Raw genomic sequence first — 27,151 nt, 5'->3', positions numbered from 1 at the left:
ATAGGGACTATTCTCTGATTGGGGTTTATAATTTAATATTTGAAGTTTTCATTACATTAAATGTTCTTTTCCAGAATCCATGAGAGAAAACAAAACTTGTCATTATAATTTGATGCAGGCATTGAAAAGAGACATGTAGCTCTGAATAACTTTACTGGCATATCACATGATGTAAAAAAAAAATTAAAGGTTACACGATGAAGAAGCAATATATTTAATCTTCTAGATTACAGAAAGGCTTTATTTTTATAGAATTCATGCAAATAACATAAAATGCAGAAAATCAAACCACCTTTTCTTTCCTCCTCAGAAATGTCATGGATCTTCTGGTTTACAAACTCAGCATAGGATGCAGCATACCACACCTGCAGGACACACACACACATTGGCAAAAATCAACAAGCATCCTCAGGTCCTTCTGATGTGCTTTAACCATTCCCTCCAAATGACAAATCAGTAGTCATTAAAATTTTCTATAGGCAAATGGCCAAGTAAAACTGCATGTTTTCTTTACTGTCTTCACCTTTTACCTGCCCTGCAGGATGAGCATATTCTACTTGTTCTAAACTAAAGTTTCATAGCCTCCTCCCAAAAGGTCACTATTCACAATATTTACCAGAGAGGTCCTGTGTGGCATTTAGTATCATTCTAAGCATTATTCACATCAGAACTTTCATCTTTTACAGTAATTCACAGAATTAACAAATTTCCTTACAGTAAAAGTAGCACTATCCCCTAAAATTGCCTTTCACTGAAAATTACAAGCAAAATCTTCATCATATGATCCACCATCATTAGAATCAGGTACAGCAAGCATAAAATCCTAATACAATACCTCCCCTTAAAAACAAATAATTGAATAATACATCATTGCATCAAAAAGAATTTATCAAATGCCTCCTATGGGCTAGGCAGTAGGAATGCAATGGCAAAAATTAAGCCTTCCTTGCCCTCAAGGAGAAATAACATGTATGTATAAAATATATAGGAAATAAATGCGAGGTAATTTCAGGGTGGGTGGGGAGAAACCATAGCTGTTAGGAGGATCGGGAAAGTCCTCATGTAAGAGGTGGCATTTAACCTGAGCTTTGAAGGAAATTAAGGATGCTAAGAGGCAGAGATGAGAAGAGAGCACATTTGAGGCATGAGAGACAACCTGGGTAAAGGGGAAGGAGGGAAGGGGAAGGTGGATTTATTAAGCACCTCTACATTCTACAAACATTGTGTCATTTGATCCACACAACAACCCTGGAAGGTAGATGGTATTACTACCCATTTAACAGTTGAGGAAAACTGCCATAGCCAGAGTTTCAGTGACTTGCCCAGGGTCACACAGCTAGTAAGTTATCTGAGGCTCAATCTGAACTCAGGTCTTCCTCAGACCTCCACTCTATCCACCGCATTACCTAGCTGCAATATACCAAGTGTCTGCGTGTGAAGAGCAACATGAAGGCCAGTTTGGCTAAACCAATGAGCATGTGAAAGAAAGTATTGTAAAATAAGGTAGAAAGGTAGGTAGGAGTCATGTTGAAAGGCCTTTAAATGTCAAACAGAAGAGTCTGTATTTTTATCACAGCAGTAACAAGGAACCACTGGGGTTTGTGAAGCAAAGGAATCATGCTGACATGATCAAGCTTGTGCTTTAGGAATATCACTCTGGCAGCTGAGTGGAGGATGGATTGAGAAGGGAGAGTCCTGGAAGGAGCAGATCAGCTGGGAGGCTATCAACCAACTAATCAATAAACATTTATTAAGGCTGTGGAGGCAGCTAGGTGGCGCAGTGAATAGAGCACCGGCCCTGAAGTCAGGAGGACCTGAGTTCAAATGCGGCCTCAGACCCAACACTTGACACTTACTAGCTGTGTGACCTTGGGCAAGTCACTTAACCCCAATTGCCTAAAAGCAAAAAAAAAAGACCAAAAAGGCTGTGGCAGGCGTGGTGCTAAACACTCGGGATACAACGAGGCAAAAGACAGTCCCTGCCTTCAAGGAGTTTATAATCTAATGGCCACAAATATATACAAAGCAAGCTATATACAGGATAAATATGAAAGAATTAACAAAGGGAAGGCACTGAAATTATAAGGTCTGAAGAAAGGTCTCCTGTAGAAGGTGGGATTTTAGTTGGAACTTAAAGGAGGCCAGGGAGGTTGCTAGTCAGAACAGAGGAGGGAGAATGTTCCAGGCACGGGGGACAGACAGAGAGAGAATGCCTGGAAGCCAAGAGCATTATCTGGTCTGTGAATCAGCCAAGAGGCCAGTGTCACTGGATCAATGAGTGGGAGTAAGGTACAGGTGCAAAGGTAGGAGGGGGCTGGGCTTTTAATACCAAAGACAGCATTTTGCACTTGATCCTGGACGCAATGGAGAGCCAACAGAATTTATTGGGGGGAGGGGAGATTAAGAAAATCACTTCAGTGCATGGAGGACAGACCGGAGTGGGGAGAGAGACTTAAGGCAGACAGACCCACTACTAGGTAACTGCAATAATCCAGATGTGAGGTGACAAGGGCCTGCACCAGAGTGGTGGCAGTGGCAAGGGAAGAGAAGGGGGGCATATTTGAGAGATGTTGCAAAGGTAAAATTGACAGGCTTTAGCAACAGCTTGGATGTGGGAGTTTAGAGATAGTAAGAAATCCAAGATGACTCCTAGGTTGTGAGCTCGAGGGATTAGGAGGATGGTATTTGCCCTCTAAAGTAATAGGGAAGGCTGAAGCTAAGGTGAAAAGATGATGTGTTCTGTTTTGGACATACTGAGTTTAAGATGTCTACTGGACAGTTTGAAATGTCTAAAAGGCAGCTGTAGGGCAGCAGAGAGATTAGGGCAGGAGAGGTAGATTTAAGAATCATCAGCATAGAGGTGGCAGTAAATCCATGAGAGCTGATGAAATTACCAAGGAAAGCGGTAAAGAGGGAGAAGAGAAAAGAGCCCAAGACAGGATCCTTTGGATAAGGGCCTAAACGAGGGTAGTAGCTGTCTGAGTGGAAATAAAGGGAAAGATGCTTAGTAAACTAGCATTTATTAAGCACCTACTATGTGCCATACACTCTGTTAAATGCTGGGAGTACAAAGAAAAGATCTTGTAAAAATGGAATAGACAATACTTGACAAATGGCTAGAATTATAAGTTGAGGGCAAGTAAAGAGTTGAGGTTAAGTCAGATTGTAAACTATGTTGACTGGAGCAATGGTGTTGTCCTAACAAGAAATAAGAATGGGGGCAGCTAAGTGGCGCAGTGGATAGAGTACCCGCCCTGGATTCAGGAGGACCTGAGTTCAAATCCAGCCTCAGACACATAACACTCATTATCTGTGTCACTCTGGGCAAGTCATTTAACCCTAACTGCCTCACAAAAAAAAAAAAAGAGAAAGAAAGAAACAGGAATGTATGGAAGAAGGGTATGTATGGAGGAAAAGACAGTGACTTCTGTTTTAGACATGTTGATTTTAAGATGCCCACTGGATATCCAATTAGAAATCTCTGATAGGGAGTTAATAATCATGTGATCAATAGATCTAGATTTGGAAGAGAAGTCAGAGGCCATCTAGTACAGCCCTCATTTTTTGGATGAGGAAACTGAAATCCAGGAAGATTCAACAATTTGACCAATGTCACACAACCAGAAAACATCAAAGGTGGGATCTGAATCCTGGTCCTCTGATTCCAGAGGCAGTGTTCTTTCACAGTATTATAATGAAGGCCTGGAGCTCAGGATAGAGCTTAGACCTACCGTATAGTCAAACACATAGAATTTCCCTCTTAATATTAAAGAATATATCAAAGGGGCAGCTAGGTGATGCAGTGGATAGAGCTCCAGCCTTGGAGTCAGGAGGACCTGAGTTCATATCTAGCCTCAGACACTTGACACTTCCTAGCTGTGTGACCCTGGGCAAGTCACTTAACCCCGACTGCCTCACTTAAAAAAAAAAAGAATATATCAAAACGGGAACAGTCTTATCTGTATATTTATATATCAATTCATAAAAGATCTTCAAGCTTCACAGTACAAACATAATGCCATTAACATTTTGTTGCTCACACACACCAAGCTGACTTCACAAATCTATCAGCCCTTTCCTCTTAGCCCTGCAGTATTAATGATGCCTTGTGAGGACATTAAATCCAAGGTTTCTTTATTGCACTATCTTTGTATTTAAGGCATTATTACCAGTATAGCAAGAACAACTCTGGTGAGGAGATTCACGTTGTGATCTTTCCTATCCAGAAAAGGGCATCGCAAATTTCATACACTACCTTGAGCTCCTGTTTAGGTTCTACATTCTTTATTGTTGTATAATAAACATGGTGACCATATTGGTAAGCCACCAGGTTCTGTTCCAAATGATTCTGTGCTGGACGTACAAACATCATCCAGTTACAAAGTGCTTCATCAGACAATTCAAACCATAGGTCTTCATGCATGTCCCTGTCTTTCCTGTCCCCCTTCTCAAGAGAAACCTGCAACCAAAGAACATGAGGAAAAAGTCACCAGAAACTTTCAACACCAATATGCATTAGTCCCATAACATACTGAACTTCCATCTTTGATAAAGACAGCTCAGCATCCCTTTGCACTCTGACCACCACACATATGTGGCCTCCTCAATAGTGAGAGGAGAGTCTTCCTACTTCAGGACTTAGAGAATGACCTAGCTATAACCTGAGATTTCTCTCTCTCTTGTAGGGCTTAATCAATCTGTCAAAACTGACAGAAAAAGTTCAAAAAGGAAGACCAGAAAGCATGAATATTCTTACTAGCTCCTCCCTACCCCCAAGTCACTAACTAGTGCTCCCTTTTAAGTTCCTTTTTGACAGTATTTAGTCAGATGATTTTTTTTAAGTCTTTGCCTTTGACCAGCTGGTGAAGCTTGCAAAAATAAACATACCCTCTCCTATGGCAGTAAAGTCCAGTGTGCATTATTACCCTCTTCACATCCTGAAAGTACATGGCCTTTGTGATGTTAGCAGCTCAGAGGCCATTTTCCCTCACTTCTTAGACCTCTGATACTTTCCTTACAGGGGGGATTGACAGATATCAAAAATCCAGAGAGGTGAGGCGTTACTATAGTATTTTTCATAGCTTGTTGTACACACCTTAATACTACATGCTCTCAAACTGAGTCAGTATATCTCTGGTTGTATATATTTTTTTTCCTTTTTCTTTATCATCTTTTTTTTTTTGGCTAGGCAATGGGGTTAAGTGACTTACCCAGGGTCACACAGCTAGTAAGTGTTATGTGTCTGAGCCGCATTTGAACTCAGGTCCTCCTGAATCCAGGGCTGGTGCTCTATCCACTGCGCCACTTAGCTTCCCCCTTTATAATCTTAAAAGTGATTTTTTTAAAAAAATTCTTTACTTATTCAGTGAAAAGGTTTTGCCCCTGGCTAAACTTTAGAATATACATTTTACAAGTATCAAAAACCATCATAAGAAGGGCTAAAAGTAAGTCTCTTGGGGCAGCTAGGTGGTCCAGTGGACAGAGCACCGGCCCTGAAGTCAGGAGGACCTGAGTTCAAATCCGGCCTCAGACCCATCACTTGACACTTACCAGCTATGTGACCTTGGGCAAGTCACTTAACCCCAATTGCCTAAAAGCCAAAAAAAAAAAAAGTAAGTCTCTTACTTCCATAGTATCATCTACTGAAAACACTGCAGTACAGATAGGCTTATGAATTTATTAAATTATTGTGAATTAGAGATTATCACTCCTCTCTCCTTACCAGCAATTATCCTTGTGATCAGCAACTAACTCTTAAAGACTACATTCCTAACCCTAATTACAAACTCTTAGCTACTCATAGTAGAGCCACAAGAAATAGGTAACTAAGAGGTAGAATATTTTTAAGTGACGGCTCAATAAATTAAATAACATGTAAAGTGCGTTGCAAACCTCAAAGTGCTAGCTGTTATTATTATAATGGACAGAAATCAAGGATTGAATATAAAGAACAGGGGCAGCTAGGGGGGCGCAGTGGATAGAGCACCAGCCCTGGAGTCAGGAGGACCTGAGTTCAAATGTGGCTCAGACACATAACACTTACTAGCTGTGTGACCCTGGGCAAGTCACTTAACCCCAATTACCTAGCCAAAAATAAAAAATATATATAAACAGACCACAGATAAATGCATTTCCTCATCAAGTAAGGGGAGAGACTGTGCGTAACATAGTAGATATAGGGTTTGCCTTGGAACCAGCAAGGCCTGGGTTCAATTCTGTCTCTGACAAGTTACTGTTGTTGATGCAACTAAGGTTAAATCATTTAACTTCAGAGTGCCCCCAGGTGACTTTCTAGGACTAAATTGCATGAAAATTGCTTTCTGGTGGAAGGAGATTCCACTACCCACACCAATGATATCACAAGTCTGAGCAAAAAAAAACAAAACAAAAACTCTGAACAGACATCAGAATTGTCAACTATAATGAACTGTGAAAACTAGAAGAATTTAGATCTGTAAAATAAAATTCCCTCCTAAAGCAGGTGCTTAGGAAACCTTCAAAACAACACCCAGTCAGCATTACAAGCCGAGAATGTTCTTCCCAAGCACTTTGTGCAGAAAAGCCTATATCTCAATGTTTAAATACCAGTTCATAATTTGTATTCTGCTAAAGTTCATGGAAACAGAAATAAAAGATTATTTTAAGGATCACATCACTATAACATTTTAAAATTACATTTCTCACTACTCAAAGATGATAATGAAATCTAAATATTCTTTCTTAAGAGAAAAAAAAATTTCCATTTAAATACAAAATCATTAGAGACAGGCAAAAAATACCGGAAAACATCTACTATATAACTAAGACAATAGAACAATTGCAGCCTTTTTCAAATTGCTTTAACCTAGAAGCAGGAAGGAAATACATTAACAAAGTAGGCTACCTTTAGATGAATATAACAGTCTTTCAGTTCTGATTGTGTGACAAGGGGCCCCTCCACAGGGCCAAACTGGGTACGTTTGGGAATGCGCCTTTTGGAAAACACTCCTCCTAGGAACCGGTCTATGTAGAGTACCAAAGGCAGACTGGCTCTTGCTCTGGTAAGGACTGGCCGATTGGGGATGGGATGTAAGGGCCCGTGCTTTGGGCATACTGAAGAATGTGCATTATTGCACTCTTCACACCCTGAAAAAGACAGAAAAACTTGAGGAACAGGTAAAAATTCCTAAGCACATGCAATGGAAACATCACTAGACAAAAGAGCTCACTAGCCTCCAAGAGATACAAAAGTCTGGCCTGTAGACTTCCCAAATTCAGTCCATGGTGCCAAGATACTTAGGTTAATACCTTGAGCAACTTCACTTTTTAGTGCTTATAGTAGATTAGCCTACTTTTATAACAAAAAAACAATAAAATTGCGGTTTTTCTTTAGAATCAGGCAGGACTTGTTTATGCCTGCGTAAAATAAAATTAAAGCCAAACATCTGAATTTCATATTGCTGTCACATCTCTGAGTGCACAATAATTGTGCTGGTGGTCACTAAAAACACAAATCAATTAAAACTATGTCTGAAGAACAAAAAGATGGATTCATTTGGGTCACATAATCTGATGAGATTATTTATTCAATTTACTCAAGGGAAGCTGAAGAAGAAGCACTACTGTCTGTGACATGAACAACTCGAACAGAAAAGGCACTGAACAACATGAGAATTCAGTGAATACCATCTAATGAAAATAGGCAACATACTGTGAAATAGGGAACTACTGTATTGTACTGTGCTTAGTACATGATAATGGCAGTGGATACATGACAAACTGAACTCAGAGGAATGGAAAAACCAACGAAATTATGGTTCTTGAAAAGAGATAATGCAACATACCTCCTCCCTCACAGCAGAGAGGTGGGAGACTACTAGGGCAGAATATGTATACAATGTCAGAGAAGGTTTCCATATCAAATTCTTTTGTTTAATTGTTTTTCTTTGTCATGAGGGAAGGTTCGATCGGGAGGGGGGAGGTGGCAAATGACTGTGATGTAAAGACAAAAGGCATCAATAAAACGACTTTTTTAAAGATGATATAGTATGTTAGCAGTCATTAGTATACGCACTTTGAACTTTTTTCCAATAATGACAGTTTTGCATTGATTCATTCAAATTCTTTCTCTAGCTCTTCCTTCATGACCAATGGCATACATGTATGAAATAACTCATCAGATTTAGATACAGTTTTTGGCCATAAAACAGAGTAAAAGACTATTAGAATATATAGAGACTATCATTGGCATTTAGAGATCATCATGTTTTAACCAACAGAGCTAAATAATTTAATCTCACTTTACTCAACAGTTTCTAAATAGTTGTCTAGATAACTTAAAAGGTATTTTCTATTTATATTATCTCAAATCAACAATTTATATATGTGCATATATATGTGTGTGTACATATATATATACACACACACACATATTTGTCTTAAAATAAAGCATCTTTTGTATTATCTTTAAAATGGCTAAAGGGATTGTTTTGAAAACCTTTCAGAGTCATGTAAAACAAAGCAATGAAGTTTCCTAAGGGCAAATATTTTGGGACAGGGGAGATGGCCACTGGCCACATGCAAAACAGGCACCAATATGAAACTTCCCTGCCATACTCAATGGATAAATATAGTGCCACTTCAAAGCCCTGAATGTTCCTGGTTCCAAAACAAACAACAGAAGCATAGCATCAAATGGCATAAAGGTATAATAAACATCTGTAAACAGAAAAATGTAATGATCTTATACTTTGGAGTAGACCTCTGAGTAGCAATAAAGTAGAACAGGATAAAAGCAGAAAAGCAAATGTGGGAAAACAAAAATGTACCCAATGCTTCTGAAACACTAAAGCAAGAAAAGGAAGCACACTCTCTTGATGGACTGGAGTTCTTTTACTTACATAAATCATGGGGGTCAAAGGGCCGAGGTGGATCTGGCTCCCAGTCATCCATGTCTGTGTCTTCACCATCTTCCTCCTCCTCCTCCTCCTCCTCCTCCTCCTCCTCCTCCTCATCCTCATCTTCTTCTTTTGCCTCCAAGTGACCCATGGGGTTCTGCAGAGGTGCTAGAGGATCTGACCCATCCACACCCTCCATAGGAGGTAACACCTGATTATGGACCGGCAATGAGGCCTGAAGAAAGTTTAAGGGAAAATGAGAGGGCTCATATATATGGATGTTGATTACATGTAATATATAACTTTCATGGTTATTATCCTTCAGCCCAATTTGTTTCAAGATCCAACAAAAACTACTTGCTTGTCCACAGGAAACATGACCTCAAAATATTCCTCTAATAAAATCAAGTCTCTAAATTCCTGACTGCTAAGACAGAATAAGTCATTTAGTCCTCTTTCTTTTAAAATGTAAATGATTTGATTAAAAAAGTTAAGATGACAATGATGTTGGGCAAACTGGTAGACAGGACAAAGTTTGGGTCCAGTTTATCACCAAGATATGTATGTACTGGTTTACCTGTATAGATACACTAAGAGGAAACAAACATTACCTAAAACAAAACATCATCTTAATTTCTAAATAGGTATTATAGGGTTATGTATTGCCCTGGACTCTTCTATTCAGTTTTAATTCTACTGCTCCTTCCTAGGAAGCACTTGATAAATCCTTTGAAGACACACTAACGAGCACACTATGCTCATTCCCACTTAAATTACAGATTTATAGTTGGAAGTGACCTTAGAGACAATCTAAACCAACTAATCATTTTACAGTTGAGGAAATGGAGAACAAAAGAAGTTAATGACTTATCCAAGGTCAGACAGGTAAGTGGCAGGGATGGATTCAAACCAAGGTCCTTTGACGCCAGGGCTAGCATGGGTTCTTCTAGACCACACTTCTGAACCTTCCTTCAGTTCTCTCTTTGTCTGTCTCTTTCCTCATTTCCCTGGTGCAAATAGCTAACTGTGAAGGAACTCCTTCGATCATCACAGATCACAACTGTTCTGAAATTTATAGTAGTAGTCACCTGGAGCCCTTCGAGGTTAAGTGACTTATTCGTTCAGGAACACACAAAGCCTTCTTTCATCTTCCCCCTTATTTCCCTGCAAGGCCCTCTCCTCTTCCTTCCATCTCACTAAAACTTACCCATCTATTAAGGCCCCACTCAATTTCCACCATGGCAGCTTGGTGATACAATAGATAGAGGACTGGACTGGGCTTGGAATCAGGAAGACTTATCCTTCTGAGTTGAAACCTGGCCTCAGACACTTACTAGCTGTGTGACCCTGGGCAAGTCACTTAACCCAGGTTGCCTCAGTTTCCTCATCTGTTTTACGAGCTGGAGAAGGAAATGGCAAACTACTCCAGTATCTTTGCCAAAAAAAACTCCAAAATAGGGTAAAAAAAGAGTCAGACATGACTGAAACGGCTGAACAACAAACAACAATTCCCACCTAATCCATGAAGATTCTGCTAACTAGAATAAGAGAACCCTGGAGTTCTGAAGAACTATGGTCAGATATCTAAGTCCAGAAGCAGTCCATGTCTACAGCCCTCTCTACAAGGGAGGTATTGCTTTTCCAAGCAGTCTGGATCCCTTTTCCCTCTGAACTATTCAGAGCCATATGGTCTGGCCTTTATATTATACATCATCTTATATGTCTCACTGTTGTTTCATGGGTTTAAGCTTTTCTCTTCAAATCTATTATAAGCTTTTTGACAATAGGAATTGTATTGTAATACTTCCACAGGCTCTCTCTCCTCTTCTTCCTACCAACAAAAACCAAGCACACCACTGAGCAAAGAGTAAATGCTCAAGAAACACCTATAACTGAGTTCATATTGGCTGCATCAATTTCTTCAGGTCCACTACGAGCCTATTCACTGAAACAACAAAGCATCCCTTTGCATTTCACATCTAAATCTCAGAACTTCAGAAACTTTAAAAAGAAAAGCAGTACTTAATAACTTCCCCGTGTACTCCCAAGAACTGACCCAGAGAAGTCTGCTCCTCAGTTTCAGTACCACTGTCAAAAAATGACAAAAGCTCAAGCAGCCAGAAAGAAACAATTCAAGTATTGTGGAAACACAATCAGGATAACACAAGATTTAGCAACTTCTACATTAAGGGTCCAGAGGGCATAAAATACGATATTCCAGAGGGCAAAGGAGATAGGACTACAACCAAGAATGACCTACCCAGCAAAACTGAGCATAATCCTTCAGGTTAAAAAATGGTCATTCAATGAAATAGGGGACTTTCAAGCATTCCTGAGGAAAAGACCAGAGCTGAATATAAAATTTGACTTTCAAATACAAGACTCAAGTGAAACATGGAAGAGGTAAACAGGAAAGAGAAATCATAAGAGACTTATTAAGGCTGAACTGTTTACATTCCTGCAGGGAAAGATGATATTTGTAACTCATGAGTCCTTTGTCAGTATTAGGGTAGTGGGAGGGGAAAAAATTATATGTATGTATAGACAGATAGATAGAGGGCACAGGGTGAGTTGAAGATGAAGGGGTGATATCCAGAAAATAAAATTAAAGGGTGAGAGAGGATTATACTGGGAGAAGGAGAAAGGGAGAAGTAGAATGGGGTAAATTATCTCACATGAAAACAAGAAAAGGCTTTACAGTGGAGGGGAAATAGGGGAAGGTGAGAGGGAATGAGTGAATCTTATTCTCATAGGATTTGGCTTAAGGAGGGAATAACATACACAATGGGGTATGGAAATCTATCTTACTCTACAGGAAAATAAGGGGGGAAGAAGGGGACAAGAGAGCAGGGGGTTGATAGAGAGGAGGGCAGATTGGGGAAGGGGATAATCAAAAGCAAACAGGAAGAGGGACAGGGTCAAAACAGAGAACAGAATAAATGGGGGGTAGGATAGGAAGAAGGGAAATATACTTAGTTTTTCACAACATGACTACTATGGAAGTGTTTTACGTGACTACACATTTATAATCTGTATCGAGATGCTTGCCTTTTCAATGAAAGTGGGTAGGGAGGGAGGAAGGGAGAAAATTGTAACCCAAAGTTTTAAAAACATACAGCTAAAAAGAAAAAAAAAAGAAAAAAAGGGACAAAAGCTGAAAACATTCTGTCTCCAAACTGCCAGCCAAAGCAGTCTGTCTCTCAGTTTTACCATGCAGTAATTAAACACTGGGAGACCACTAGGTGGCGCAATGGACAGAGAGCCAGGACTGGAGTCAGGAAGACACATCTTTCTGAGTTCAAATCCAACCTCAGACACTTACTAACTGTGGGACCCTGGGCAAGTCACTTAACCTCTTTTCCTCAGTTTCTTCATCTCTAAAATGAGCTAGAGAAGGAAATGGCAAATCGCTCTAGCATCTTTGCCAAGAAAACCCCAAATGGGGTCACAAAGAGTCAGACATGACTGAAACAACTGAAAAACAACAAATTTAACCATGTAGTTGGAGTATACCATCTTCCTCTTCTGCATCTCAGGAGCCTTTAGAAAGATCTAAGAGGGGACAGCAATCCCAGGAAACTGACCTACCCTCACCATCATTAAAAAGTCACTGGAAGCTCCTGAAGGGTAGGAGCTGTCTTTTGCCTCTTTTTGTATCTCCAGCACTTTTCAGCATGCCTGAAGCATGGTAGGTGCTTAACAAATATTTATTGATTAAAAATGTTTGTTGAGGGTGAGTACTCAACGAGAAAAGGCCTGAAAAGGTTTTAACAATGGGAATGACTTCACCTACTTATCTCTACAAAAGAAGATAATGTACTTGGAGTCAAGAAAGATTTGGACTCAATCCCACCTCCGACATTTGCTATCTGCGTCCCAGGACCTCTAAGTGTCTCAGTTTCCTCATATGTAAAATACAACAGTAAGGATACCCAAAGTACATACCTTTCAGGAGTACTATGAGGATGAAATGAGATAATGTCCGTAAAGTGCTTTGCAAACTTTAAAACCTTATAGAAATGTCATTTATTATGATTATCCTCATTAGGATATGTTAGTGTCTTGCAGCCACAGGTTCCTGATGCATTTACTCACTCAGGACTCAGCTAACCCACTCAGGATTCTGAACCACTTGGACTAGATTGTTCAATATGTGCTCAAATTAATCACTAAGGACAGCATTAAGTTAAAGTATACATATACTGTTACACCTCATCAATTCTTCATCTTGTTGCAAAGCCCAACTGGGAAACACTATATAAAGCAATTCTGTGTTAATTTTACATATTATTATTTTGAAACTGTTATAGCCAAAACTGTGCATACCCTTTGATCCAGCAACAGCACTTCTAGGGCTATATCCCAAAGAGATCATACAAATGGAAAAAGGACCCACATGCACAAAAATATTTATAGCAGCTCTTTTTGTGGTAGCAAAGAATTGGAAACTAAGAAGATGCCCATCAGTTGGGGAATGGCTGAACAAATTGTGGTATATGAATGTAATGGAATACTATTGCGCTATGAGAAATAATGAGCAGGCTGACTTCAGAAAAACCTGGAAAGACTTATATGAACTGATGCTGAGTGAAGTGAGCAGAACCAGGAGAACATTGTATACAGCTAACAGCCACATTGTGTGATGACTAACTTTGATAGACTTAGCTCTTCCTCACAATGCAAGCGTCTAAAACAACTCCAAAAGACTCATAATGGAAAATGCTGTCCACATCCAGAAAAAGAACTATGGAGTATGAATGTAGATCAAAGCATATTATTTGCCCCCTTTTTTTTTGTTTCATCTTTCTTGTGTTTTCTCCCATTGGTTCTGATTCTTCTTTACAACATGACTAACATGAAAACAGGTTTAATATGAATGTATATGTTGAGCCTATATCAATTTACATGACATCTTGGGGTGGGGAGAGGTGAGACATGGGGAGAAAATCTGAAATTCAAAATCTCATGGAAGTGAATGTTGAAAACTAAAAATAAATAAATGAATTTATTATTAAAAAAAGAAAAAAAGAAAGAAAGAAAGAACGAACGAAAGAAAGAAGAAAGAAAAAGAAAGAAAGAAAAAGAAAGAAAGAAAGAAAGAAAGAAAGAAAGAAAGAAAGAAACTGTTACAGCCAATATGTTTTTCCCAGCAGATGCTGCTGAAGGGACACAGGTTAGACAGGGTTGCTGCTGGCTACTGGCCACTGATGAGAAAGCTGATACTAAAATAGGTGCTAACATGCAGCTATTGTCAATCTGTGGAGCTTTCTGCAAAGACTAAGACTAAGGAAAAGATTGGATCAGTCAGCAGCACCTTGAAAGAGTGCTGCCAAAGCAGGGTTGGAGCAGATGCCAGGAGTATGCAAGCTGTTGATGAGGAAACCAAGAAAAGGGTGAATCATTCCTAGGTAGAACACAGACATTTCAAACTATATAGGGGACACAGCTGAATTGCTGACCTAAATAATTTCCCTAAAGATTAGAACAATAAGCCTACGTACTGTTTATGGAAACAGCGCCTGTTCAGTCTGTTGACAGACAATCGCATGCATAAACCTACTAGAAAACAGAAATAGCTTTTTTTTCTGCCTTTTAACATGCAAACATGACCAAAATAATTTCTGCTGCAACAACAAACAGCATATTGAACTTATTTCTTTCTTTATAATGCCTATTTCCTACAATTGTCTTTTGAAATTAGGAAGACACAGTTTCTCTGAAAGGGGTAATGTGAAACTATATTGGACAACAGCAAAAGTAAACAGAATATTTCATGAGTCCTACAGAGGCCAATTATCAAGGCAACACATTCTCTTTTCAGTGTGTATAGGGACTTGGATTTGCCCATCTCAAAGAACAAAGCAGAGACTGTGCTCCCACATCTGTCTGGAGGATACAGATACCTTCCCCAAGGATTAGGAAATGCATATAATGAAACAAGGCTGGAAAACTATTTTCCTATCACTAAGGGAGAAAAAAATCAAAAACAGAGATCTACCCCTAACTTAAAAGAGTAAATCCCTTAACTGGCTTTGTTAAACTATGTCTCCAATTTTCTCTCTCTAGTTTATCCAGTTCATTCAAGAAGAATATACACCCAACACATGAAGTACTGTCCTTCTGAATAAAAGCAGGACACATTGATCTCCTTACTGATAAAGTGTGTGGCAATGAAGATGCTGACCTGATAGTTGGTGATATTATCTTGCAGGAAAAAGTGCAATTCAAGTGGAAAGAATATAATTAATAATAGCAGCTAGCATTTTATCACGCTTTAAGGTTTGCAAATCATTTTACTTATTTGGTCTCATTGAATCTTCACAACAACCCTGTGACAGATGCTATTATTATTCCCCTTCTACAGATGAGGAAACTGGAGCTGAAAGAGGCTGTGACTTGCCCAGGGTTATACAGCTAATAAATGTCTGAGAAAGGATTTGAACTCAGGTCTTCCTGACTCAAACTCCAAAACTCTATCCACTGCATAATTATAGTTTAACTTCTTTTGTTGTTGTTGTTGTTTCGGTCACTTCAGTCATATCTGACTTCTTGTGGCCTCATTTGGAATTTTCTTGGCAAAGATACTGAGGTGGTTTGCCATTTCCTTCTCCAGCTCATCTTACAGATGAGGAAACTGAGGCAAAGAGAGTTAAGTGACTTGTCCAGGGTCACACAGCTAGTAAGTGTTTGAGGCTGGATTTGAACTCAGGTCTTCTGCCTGGCACTCTGCACTGGCACTATACCACAAAGCTTCCCTAAAACTTGATACTTAGTCTAGTCACGTTGCCTTGGGCAAGTCCCAAATTCTGAACTTTAGTTTCCCCTTTTGTCAAATGGGTATAATAATATACTACATAGCTAATAGGGCCATTGTGAGAAAAGCAAAACTATAAAGCATTATATAAAATATAAAATACTACATAGATTTGAGCCATTAGTCCTACTACACTTTCCAAGGACTAGTATACAAACTTTCCTTAGCGTGGAACCCTGAGGTCTAGATAAAATAAAAACAAGTAGATTGCTATTGAAATTTGAGATATAAAGAGGATGGAGAATTCTTGGAGCTCCATAAGCACCTCAAGAGTGTCTAATTGGACTTATGCTTTAATGTTTACAGGTAAAATTCCATCACACTAAATACCATTACAAAGAAGGTTCTATACAATAAAGTCATTTCCCAAGCAGGATTTCAGAAAAACCTGGAAAGACCTACATGAATTGATGCAAAATGAAGTGAGCTGTACATAGTAACAGCAATATGGTACGGTGATCAACTGTGAATGAATTAGCTATTCTCAGCAATACAATAATCTAAGACAATTCCAAACAACTCATGCTGAAAAATGCTATCCATCTCCAGAGAAAGAACTGATGGAGTCTGAATGCAGATTGAAGTATACTATTTTTCATGTTCTTTATTTTTTTTGCGGGTTTTTTTTCCTTTTGGTCTGTGTCTTCTTTTACAACATGACTAATATGGAAATACATTTTGTATGATTGCACATGTATAATCTATATCAGATTGCTTACCATCTCAATGAGGAGAATTTGGAAATCAAAATTAAAAAAAAAAAGATGTCAAAATTGTTTTTACATGTAATTGGGGGGAAATATAATATTTTTAAAATGAGAATACAGTGGCCCAGAAAGGAGTTAAGACACATTAGCCCAAGGTCATAGAGCAATAAGTGACAGACCTGGGACTTGAACCCAGGTCATCAGACTTCAAGGTCAAATACTATTTTTAGAAATACAATATTTGTTAAAAGGGGGGGAGAAGGGGAGTAGGGCTGGTCTGATATACAAAAAGATGGATTTTTTAAAATACTGAACTGGTAATGATGGCTGAACAACCAAAGTGAAATTACTACAGGTCTTTGGCCCTAGAATTCAGTTGAAAAGTCAAGACAAGAGATAGAGATTTCAGTCATCTGCATAAATGGTGACAATGGAAATTACAAGAGTTAGTGCACTGATGGTATGAAGAGTTTAAATGGTTCCCCACATTTGGATGGACTCTATCATGGACACTTTTTATAAAGAGGCACATTTATACATGTGGGATATAACTTTTGGGATTAAGAATTAGTTTGGAATAAAAACAAAAAATAAAACAAAGCCATTTCCACAACCTAAGAAAAACACAGATGACAAGACAGCAAAAAAGGAAGATGACAATTGTTGGAGGAACTTTGGGAAGAGAAATATACTAATGGACTGCTGGTGGAGCTGTTAACTGGTTCAATCAATTTGGAAAATAATTTGGAGTTATACCCAAAAAGTCACTAATCTGTACATGCCTTTGGCTCATCTGATGGCATTACTAGGCATATAGCCTAAAGAGATCAAAGACATAAGTAAAGGACCTATAGGTACAAAAATATTTATAGTAACTTTTTTTATTGTATCAAAGAGCTAGAAAAAAAGCAGACACCCATTAGTTAGGGAAAGGCTGAACAAATTAAGGCATATGAATGCAATGGAATATTATTGTGTCATAGGAAATTACTAAAAAAAAAAGATGTACACAAACCTGGGAAGATATGTATGAATTAATGCAGTTATAGCAGAAATAAGAGGATTTATACAATGACAACAATGACATCAAAGGAAAACAACTTTGAAAGACTTTAAGATCTTTGACTGACACAATTACCAATCATAACCCTACAAGAATGATGGAGCATGGCTCTCACTGGGTTATAATGAATTTTAGGTGCAGAGTGAGATATTTTCAGACATGTTCAATGTGTACATTTGTTTTGTTCAACTACACTTATTACTTACAAGGGAGGGCTTTTATTTTGTAATGGGCCAAATGCCCCGTTCCCCCCCAAAAAAACCATAAATGAAACACTTTAAAATATACAGAAAAAAATAAAAGGAAATTCAGGAGACACAAACAAGCTAAACAGTATTGGAATTATCATTTTAAATTTAATATGCACTTTTTTAAAAGCTATACAAGAGAGATTCACATTTTCACATATAATCCTCTTTCCTGTTCTTTTTATATGAAAATGTTAATGTTTATTGATGTTTGTTAAGTTCATAATAAAAAAGAACATATAATTTTTAAACACAGAAACCGTACTTGGTTAGTCTGGTTGCAACAAATGCTTACCTCAAATCCCGATGCATAAAACACTCTTTTTGGAGCAAGAGTTTCATAATGTACTATTTGCATTACAGACAGAAGAACTGAGCTCTTCAAGATTTAATGAGTTCAACCATTAAGTGGAAATTGTCTCAAATCTTCCACCTCCCCACCCCAAACATCCAACCACTACAAAGAGAGAAACAACTAAATTCCCAACTCCCCAACAAAACAAAACACTCATCACAAGAAAAGTTTCTGGAGCTTTGAAGAAAAGAAGTGAAAGACACCTATTTCCTTCCTTAATTATATTCATAGTACATCTTTTCATTTACCAGTTCACTACAGAGCATTCAGACTTCAAATCTTCTAATCTCTCTAACCTCCAGAACTTCCTTTAAACACACTTTCAGTAAAACAAAACAATTTGGAAATCCAAAGTAACTCATTTCATTTAAGGATGCATAAGGTTGTTTACAGTCTGAGTACAGTAATTGCACATAGCTCTAAAATCTATCCTGTAGTTTTAGAATGTGGACCTAAAGAAGATTAAAAATGATTATTTCTGAGGGAAATTCATTTTAATCAGTTTTGGAGGATCTACTTAGTGAAAAGACTAACTGAATTAATTATTTTAATGTTTTCAATCTACATGAAATGTACCAGGAAAAAAAAAGCAATCCTAGCTCATACCAACACAGATATTTAGAACTAGTATCATTTGCAAACCTTTCAAAAATGATTGCTGTTAAAAAAAAAAAGACTGGATTCATACAGGACTATAAGCCATTATTTAAATTCAGAAGACAACTGAATATCATAATCAGCATGTCATTTTTCCTTAATTTTCCATGTCATCATATTATTATACATTAGAGGAAGAATGGTATTCCTCAGCACCATTAGGATTATAATATGCTAGGAGAGACAGGTATCCAAACCTGATTCTTCAAAGATCTAGTTCTGTCAGACTGGTTCCTCTGAACAAACTACTTGGAATAGAATAACTCTGACCATCCCCCTTGTCTCTTCCCCAAGTCTCTATTTCTCACCAAGGGCTCCGCCATCCTTTCAGTGACCAGGTTTTCAAATTCAGCTTTCTATCTACTCCACCCTCTCCCTCACCTAGCTCGTATATTCAATTAGTTTGCAAGTGTTATCAATTCTACGTCCACATAATTCTCCCATGCATCCCCTTCTCTCCACTCATAAAGTTACCACCCCAATTTGAGGCCCTTATTCCTTCTTGCCTAGACTATTCCGACAGCTTCTAATCATTCTTCCTGACTCAAGTCAATCTCTTTCTCCAGTCTATAGTCAACCTGGCCAACAAGTTAATATTCATAAAACACAAGTCTGACAATGTTACTCCCCAGCTGAAAAAGTTCCAGTGGATCCACTGTGCTTCTCAAATCAAATATAAGCCCCTCCATTTGGCATTTAAAATCCTTCACAAGCTGACTCCAGCCTATCTTACTTGGCTTGTGGCAAACAAGTTTCCTTCATGTATTCAACCTTCCACACAAATATCCTATTCTAAGTTCTCTGAGGAGGACACCCAACGACTTGCCTCCTGGGTCTTTGCTGAGGCTATCCTTCATGCCTGGATTGCCCTCTCTCCTCACCTTCAGGTCTTAGAATCCTTGGCTTCCTTCAAGAAGCAGCTCAGGTCTCAGCTACTCTAGGAAGCCTTTCTTGATCTACCTAGCTGTTAATATACTCTCTCTCCTCAAATTATTCTGTAGCTATTTACCTGGAACATTCTCTGATCCACCCCTCTGGTTAGAATATAAGCATGAAGAGTTTGCTTTTTTTTTTCTTTTTGTCTGGGCCTCCCTAGCACCTGACAGAGATACTCAAACATATTTGTACACACTGTAACCAGACCAACAATGCACTATAGTTGTGCACAGTAGGTGTTTGGCAAACATTTAAACAGAATTTGTTGATGTTATTAAACTTATAATAAATTTTTTTTCAGATAAGTGTTCACCAAAATATTTTTAAATGTCTCTCATCTCTGTCAGTCAATAAACATTTATTAAGTACCTACTATGTGCCAAGCACTGGTTTAATAAGCATGGAGAATACAAAGAAATTCACAAGACAATCTTCACAGTCAAATGAAAGAGACCATATGCAAACAACTATACACAAATAAGATATATACAAGATAAACTGGAGATCAACAGAGGACATTAGAATTAAAAGGGATTGAGAAAGGTTTCTTATAGAAGGTAGTATTTTAACTGGAACCTAAAGGAAGCCAAAAAGGCCAGGAGATAGAGATGAGAAGGGAAAAAATTCCAGGTCTTAAGGATAGCCAGAGAAAATGCCCAGTCAGGAGATATTCAGAATCCCTCATTTGAGGAACATCCAAAACATCAATGTCATTGGATTACAGAGTACAGACTGGGGGAAATTTGGGTAAGAGGTAGAAGGTTATAAATGGCAGATTCAGAACTGATGTCAGGTAAAAGTGCTTAATTATTAGATCTAGCAATAAATGCAATATGCTGCCTTGGGAGGAAGTGCATGCCATTCACTGAAGTTCTTCAGGGTAGGACTGTATGACCACTCATTGGTCATGTTGTATAGAGGACTCTTGTTCAGGAACTATTGGGACTCTATGGCCTCTGAGGTCTTTGCTATGCTGAGATTTTATTCTAAATCATACTCTCAATGAACATATGGATTATGGGAACCAGCATTTGAATGTGGACCATGTGATATGCAGGACAGGATGTTACATTTGACCTCACCTTCTGCTGAAGAGTATATGTCTTCAACTATCCAGATCTTCCCCAGATAACATTTTTTCATAAAAACAGAACATCTAAAAAATTCTTGCCTTGCATATAATTTCATCTTTATGGAGCAGAAGAAGGTATATTATACCTAATTTAGATTTTTTTTTAAAGTGGAAATAAGGAGAAACAAGAACCTTGGGGGGAAAATGGCCATGCAAAGTTTATAACAGCTAAAAAGGAAGACTGTCCACTAATGGGTCCACTAGATTTTAGAAAAGTGGGTATTCAAAAAGTTCAGAGAAAAAACAGGCATGATCACATAGCCTAAGACACTAAGAAAGGAACTAGGACAAGAGGGAATGGAAGGTTCTAAAAAAAAATTTTTTTTCTGACAACGTGGCTACAAATGATTAAGAAAAGTTTAAAAGACTCAATGTTAATTGCTACAGAGAACACAAGACTTTAACAGTATTTATTCTTCTTCTTACTCTCTTTAAAGTCTTAGAAAAACAGCTTTATTGTCCATAGGGCATACTGAGACCTGAGCCCAATTCAAATATTTCCCTGTTAAAACTACTAAGTATGCCAATATTTAGCTATTAAGGCCAGAAGGGTAGTACTACATAGTGCAAAGTAGGCCACCTTTGGAGTCATGAAGACCTAGGTTCAAATCCTACCTTGAACATAGTCTAATTATCTGATTCTAGGCAGGACACTTTAATTTCTCAATGCTTCAGACAGGTCCCTAAGAATACAAGTTACAGCACAGTCACTGACCTGCATCATGGAGGGTTCCATCAAACCAACAAAATCACAGTTCTAGACCAAAATAAAACAAAAACAAAGAAGGCAGGAAAAGTCTCCTAGTATATTTTCCTTTCTAAAATTTCAGACTGATGTTTTGATGCCAGAAGGAAAAGTAACCATGATTATCAGGAAAACTTCAAGCAAGACAAAGTGTAGGTCTAGCATTCAATAGTATACCAAAACCTGTGTGTATATGTTGGTGAACATCCCTAAATATTTACTCCAATATTCCAAATGGCTATAATTTCATTAGTGTGAACAGGATGAGAAAAGACCACCTGCAGGAGGTGGCACCTGAGCTGAAACTTTTGGGAAAAGGATTCTAAAAGACAGATGGATAGAGCACCAGCCCTGGAGTCAGGAAGATCTGAATTCACATCCAGTCTCAGACACTTACTAGCTGACCCTGGGCAAGTCACTTAACCCCAATTGCCTCCCCTCACCCCCCTCCAAAAAAGAAAGACAGACATGATAAGGGAATAAATTCCAAATGAGAAGACAATGTATGAAGCAAAGGCATAGAGGTAGAAAATGGCATGTTGAATTTGGGGAACAGTAGAACTGCTAGCAGCCTCATTTGGCTAGAAAATAAGAAATTTGAATTTAATTGAATTGTGGCATGAGGTCTGAAAAATAGGTTAAGAATTAAACTGTTGTATAGAAGCAGAATAAACAGGACTTGCAAACTAATTTTATACTGGGAGCAAGAAAGAGGAAAGAATCAATCTCTGAGGTCTGAAATCAGGGCTAGGAGGACAGTGAAGCCATCAACAAAAAGGAGAAATCTATAAAAGCAACAACTGAATTTTTAGAAATGTTTAGTTTGAGATGATGCTTCATGATTCTGAGTCATAGAATCCCACAATCTCAAAGGAATTAAAACTGACAACCACCTACTGAGCAATGGTGATGTGGATGTGATCAAGCTGCAGCACTTTGTTTACATAGCTTATCCTTTGCAATATGATGTCATCAGGGAGTTGTATGATGGAAAAAATAGACATATTCACATAGCAAGAACAACAGCTGAACTATGCCACATGCTGCACTAATAACCATGCGATGTTAAAAGATACAGAAAAAAAACTCCCAAAAGGCTACGCAAATCCCAACCCTATGGTAGAGGATTTATGGAGAATGTGTACAAGAATTATATAGGATGAATAGGAATGAATGGGTTACAATCTGCACTCTTGGAAAGAGTGATCATACCAATGAGATCATAGCAGCATAAAAGAAAAGTTTAAGGGATTCGTGGATCGTCCAGGGGGAGGAATCTAGAAAGCAAGGGGAGATGCAAAACTGGGAATCAAGGCAAAGATCAAGGCTAGATACACAGATCTGGGAGTTGTCTACGCAAATGCAATGCTTTAAATGAGTTTATCGAGCTACTTGACCCAAACAAATAACATCCCATGGATCTGAAAGAACTTACAAATGTGAATATTTGAGAAGTTGTAAAGAATAGGAAAGGGACAGCACATGCTTTACCAGTTTTTAAAAATGGGTAAAGGTAGGTCCTGAAAACAATAGACCAGTAATTTTACCATCTACCCCCAATTAAGTTGTAGAAGAGCTTGTTAACTAATGGTTGGTGAACACTTTATAAAACAAGCAGAGAATTTTTGACCACTAGAAGTCAGTATGAGTTTGTTTAGAGCAAATCATGATAGACTAATTTCACTTTCTTTATTGGCAGGTTTTATCAAACTGGTAGATCGGTGGAATGTTGTTGACACAATATCTGAATTCAGGCAAGGAATCTGACCACTGCTCTCTCGTTATTCTTACAGGAGAGTTTTGGGCTACATGATAATACACTTAGATGTAGTCAGAACTAGTTGAACAGGATCCAGAGCGTATTAATGCATGGAACAGAGTCAAGTTGGAGGGAAGTCTCTAGTGGCAGAACAAAGAGATCCATCCTCAGCCCTACACAGTCCTGCAGAAGGTAGGATTTGGGATGAGTCTTAAAGGAAACTAGAGAAACTAAGAGGCAAAGGGACAGGGTATTCCAGGTACAAGAGACAGCATGGAAACATAAGGCATGGAAACAGGAGATGGAGTGTCAAGATCAGTGAACCGGATGAAATGTGTGCATGCACACGTGCACCAATTTGACAAACATGTCACTATAAAGCAAAAAAGTATAGCTAATCCAGTGGATGACAGAATCAAGATCATAATTTAATAGAACAAAATTAAACAAGAGTAATTTAAAAGGTGGCACAGTAGATAGAGTACAGAGCATGGACTCAGGAAGACCTGAGTTCAAATCCAGCCTCAGATACTTACTAGATGTGTGACTTAACAACTTAGCAAGTCATTTAACACTGTTTACCCCAGTTCCTCATCTGTAAAATGAGCTGGCAAAGAAAATGGCAAACCACTCCAGTATCTTTGCTAAGAAAACCCCAAACAGGGTCACGAAGAGTTGGACACAACAACAAAGTGACTGAACAAACAACAACACTGACAAAAAAATCAGTTATACAAGTACAGGCTGGGGATGATGTTAATGATAATAAAGTTAATGACCCCTCGTAAAACATGAAATTGTCAATAAAAGGACTAAAAAGTTAATCTGACCCCAGTCAGGCAGATATGTCAAAATCAAGAAAAACTGGTGTAAACCAAGAGGCACTGACAACAGATTGCAAAGACTGTTCAAGGGCCAGATCTTGATGACCAATATTGGTTATGGAAGCAACAGGAAGACAAAACACATATTGCCCAGTGAATTCAGAAAGTTTCTGATGCACAATGTCAAAGAGCTAAAAGGGCTCAGGACGCGCAACAAATCTTACTGTACTGAGATTGCTCACAGTGTTTCCTCTAAGAATCAGAAAGTCACTGTTGAGAGACCAGGTCAACCAGCCATCAAGATCACCAATCCAAATGCTAGACTGAAGAGTGAAGAAAATTAGTAATTTTTAGTTGTGTTAAAAATTTTTATTTTTACTTGTTTATTTAATTTTATTTGTTTATTTATTTTATTTAAACAAATAAAAATTTATTTAAATTTTTATTTGCGTTAAAGAAACCCTCAAACTACCCAAAAAAGTTAATATAATAAAAATTTAGTCACATTTTACTCTGGCCCAATAAGACTACTTCAATTATAGAATTGTGGTCAATCCTGGATACCCCATTTAATAAGGGGCACTGTTAGCTAGAAAATGTTAAAAGGAGGATGACCAGGATAACAAGGGAACTTAAAACTATGTCATGAAAGGAAGGACTAGTTGAAGAAAATGAAGAAAATAGCTTGGAAAAAGAAGACTTAAGGGAAACATAATCAACAAGCATGTATTACACATTTGCTATGTGCTGGGCACAGTTTTCTTCAAATTTCTGAAGAGCTGTTACATGAAAGAAGGATTAGGTTTATTCTGCATAGGTCCAAAGGGAAGAAATAGGATCAATGTGTAAAAGGTCCAAGGATGCTGATTTTGGTTCTAAATAAGGAAATGATTTCTAACAATTAGACCTGTCCAATAAAAGAGTGGATATGCTGAATGAGAGGAATGAGTTGCTTGTTCCTGAAGGGCATTCAAACAAAATGATCACTTGTCAAGAATGTTGTTTCAATGACATATGCATGAGGATGGGGATTAACTTCCTAGTCAGACTCGAAAAGCCCCTTCCAAATCTAAATGAACATGACTCTAGACCCTTCCACAAGTATGCCTCAATGCAAGCTGAGTGATAGTAACTAAAGTGAAACAGAACTGGAAAAATGCCAAGGTAGAAACTTCTAGATCAATTTTATTCCACACAAATTCAAGGCACAGATACAAAAACTATTTAGAACAATTTGAAACTTGATCAATTAATTAATCAAGAAGCATTTATGAAGTATCTACTATGTGCCAGGCACTGTGTTAGGTGCTGGGGATACAAAAGAGTTCTTACCCTCAAAAAGTTACATTTTATATTATACACATGCACGCACACACACACAGAGGCATATATACATACACACGTGTGTATATATAATATATACATACACTTGTATACAAATATACGTGTGTATACATATGTATGTAGAACATATGTGTGTGTATGCATGTACAAAATAAATACAATGTAAAGATTTTATGGGTGAATTCACCAGCAGCTTAGGGAATTAAGAAGAGTTTCATGTAGAAGGTATCTCTGAAGAAAACAAAATATTCTGTGAGACATAGGTAAGGAGGGAAGCACATTCCATTTGTGGGAAATAACTCATGCAAAGGCAGAGACAGAAGATGGAGAAGAAGGACCATAGATCACAGTGTACATGAAAGAGAATAATGTGATATAAATCTGGAAAGGGAGGTAAGGGTCAGGCTGTAAAAGACTTTAAGGGGCAGCGAGGTGGCGCAGTGGATAGAGCACCAGCCCTGGGGTGAGGAGGGCAAGTTCAAATCTGGCCTCAGACACATAACACTCACTAGCTGTGTGACTCTGGGCAAGTCACTTAACCCCAATTGCCTCACAAAAAAAATAATAATAAAAAGACTTCAAAAGCTAAACAGAGAAGCTTTTATTTGATCAGATAGATATTTTAGAAGGGAAAAAAACCACTTTGGCAGTTGTGTGTAAGTTAGATGGAAAAGGGTAGAGACTTGAAGTAATGAGAGCACTTAGAAGGCTACTGCAATAATTCAGGTAACACTTAATAAGGACCAGAATTAAGGTATTGGCTGTATGAGTAGAGAAAAGAGAGTATGGGAGAGATGCTGTACAGGCAGAATTGACAAGGCTTGGCAACTGATTGGATATACGAATAAGTAGTGGAGAGACGAAAATTATTTCAAGGTTGCAAACCTGAATAAGGAAGGAAGCTGATGCCCTCAACATAAAGAGGAAGTACCTGGAAGGACTTAAATGAACTGATGCAAATTGAGGTGAGCTGAACAGGGAGAACACGTACACTACGACAGCAATACTGTATGACAATCAACTGTATGAATGACTGAGCTATTCTCAGCAATACAAAAATCCAAGACAATTCTAAAGGACCCATGATGAAAAATGCTGTCCACCTCCAGGGAAAGAACTGAGTCTGAATGCAGATCAAAGCATAGCATTTTTCACTTTCTTTAATTTTTTTTGTATTTTTTTCTTTCGGTTTGTGTCTTCTTTCACAACATGACTAATATGGAAATATGTTTTGCATAACTACACATGAATAATCCATATCAAATTGCCTGCCTTCTCAAGGGAAGAGGAGGGAGAGACGGAGGGGAAGGACAGAGAATCTGGAACTCAAAATTTTAAAAAACAAATGTTAAAAAATTGTTTTTACTTGTAATTGGAAAAAACATAAATATTTAATTTAAAAATAAAACAAAAAGGGGAAGTCAAAAATAGTGGGTTTAGAGGAAACGATAATGAGTTCAGTTTTGGACATAGTGAATTTCAGATGCCTAAATGACATCCATTCTGAAATAATCTAACAGGCAGTTGGAGATGCATGACTGGAGCTCTAGAGAAAATGTAAGATCAATTTGAGAATATTCTGAGTAGAGACAATAATTAAGCCCATAGGAGCTGAAGAAGTCATCAAGAGTAAATGCACTATGTAACTGATATCATATTGCTTGTCTTTTCAATGTGCAGGGATGGGTAGT

General features: G+C 38.1%; 1 protein-coding gene and 1 pseudogene across 3 annotated transcripts in view; one reads left to right on the top strand and one right to left on the bottom strand.

Annotated features, from left to right (window-relative positions):
- Positions 1-27,151, bottom strand: part of PRDM10 (PR/SET domain 10) — a 145,320-nt gene that overhangs the window by 61,712 nt on the left and 56,457 nt on the right. For all 3 annotated transcript variants that reach the window (XM_078147103.1, XM_020963794.2, XM_020963795.2), the window contains exons 5-8: positions 8,880-9,111; positions 6,884-7,125; positions 4,256-4,459; positions 293-365 (exon numbers count right to left, since the gene is read on the bottom strand). In XM_078147103.1, the coding sequence (XP_078003229.1) occupies positions 293-365; positions 4,256-4,459; positions 6,884-7,125; positions 8,880-9,111 (751 nt within the window). The remainder of the gene's footprint in view (positions 1-292; positions 366-4,255; positions 4,460-6,883; positions 7,126-8,879; positions 9,112-27,151) is intronic.
- Positions 24,074-24,460, top strand: LOC110192565 (large ribosomal subunit protein eL32 pseudogene; annotated as a pseudogene).

This window comes from Phascolarctos cinereus, unplaced genomic scaffold (assembly GCF_003287225.1).
Source record: "Phascolarctos cinereus isolate Bilbo 61053 unplaced genomic scaffold, phaCin_HiC Scaffold_726;HRSCAF=1367, whole genome shotgun sequence".
Classification (NCBI taxonomy): domain Eukaryota; kingdom Metazoa; phylum Chordata; class Mammalia; order Diprotodontia; family Phascolarctidae; genus Phascolarctos; species Phascolarctos cinereus.
The sequence above is the reverse complement of the archived record's forward strand: the minus strand, read 5'-3'. Positions and strand labels throughout refer to the sequence as shown.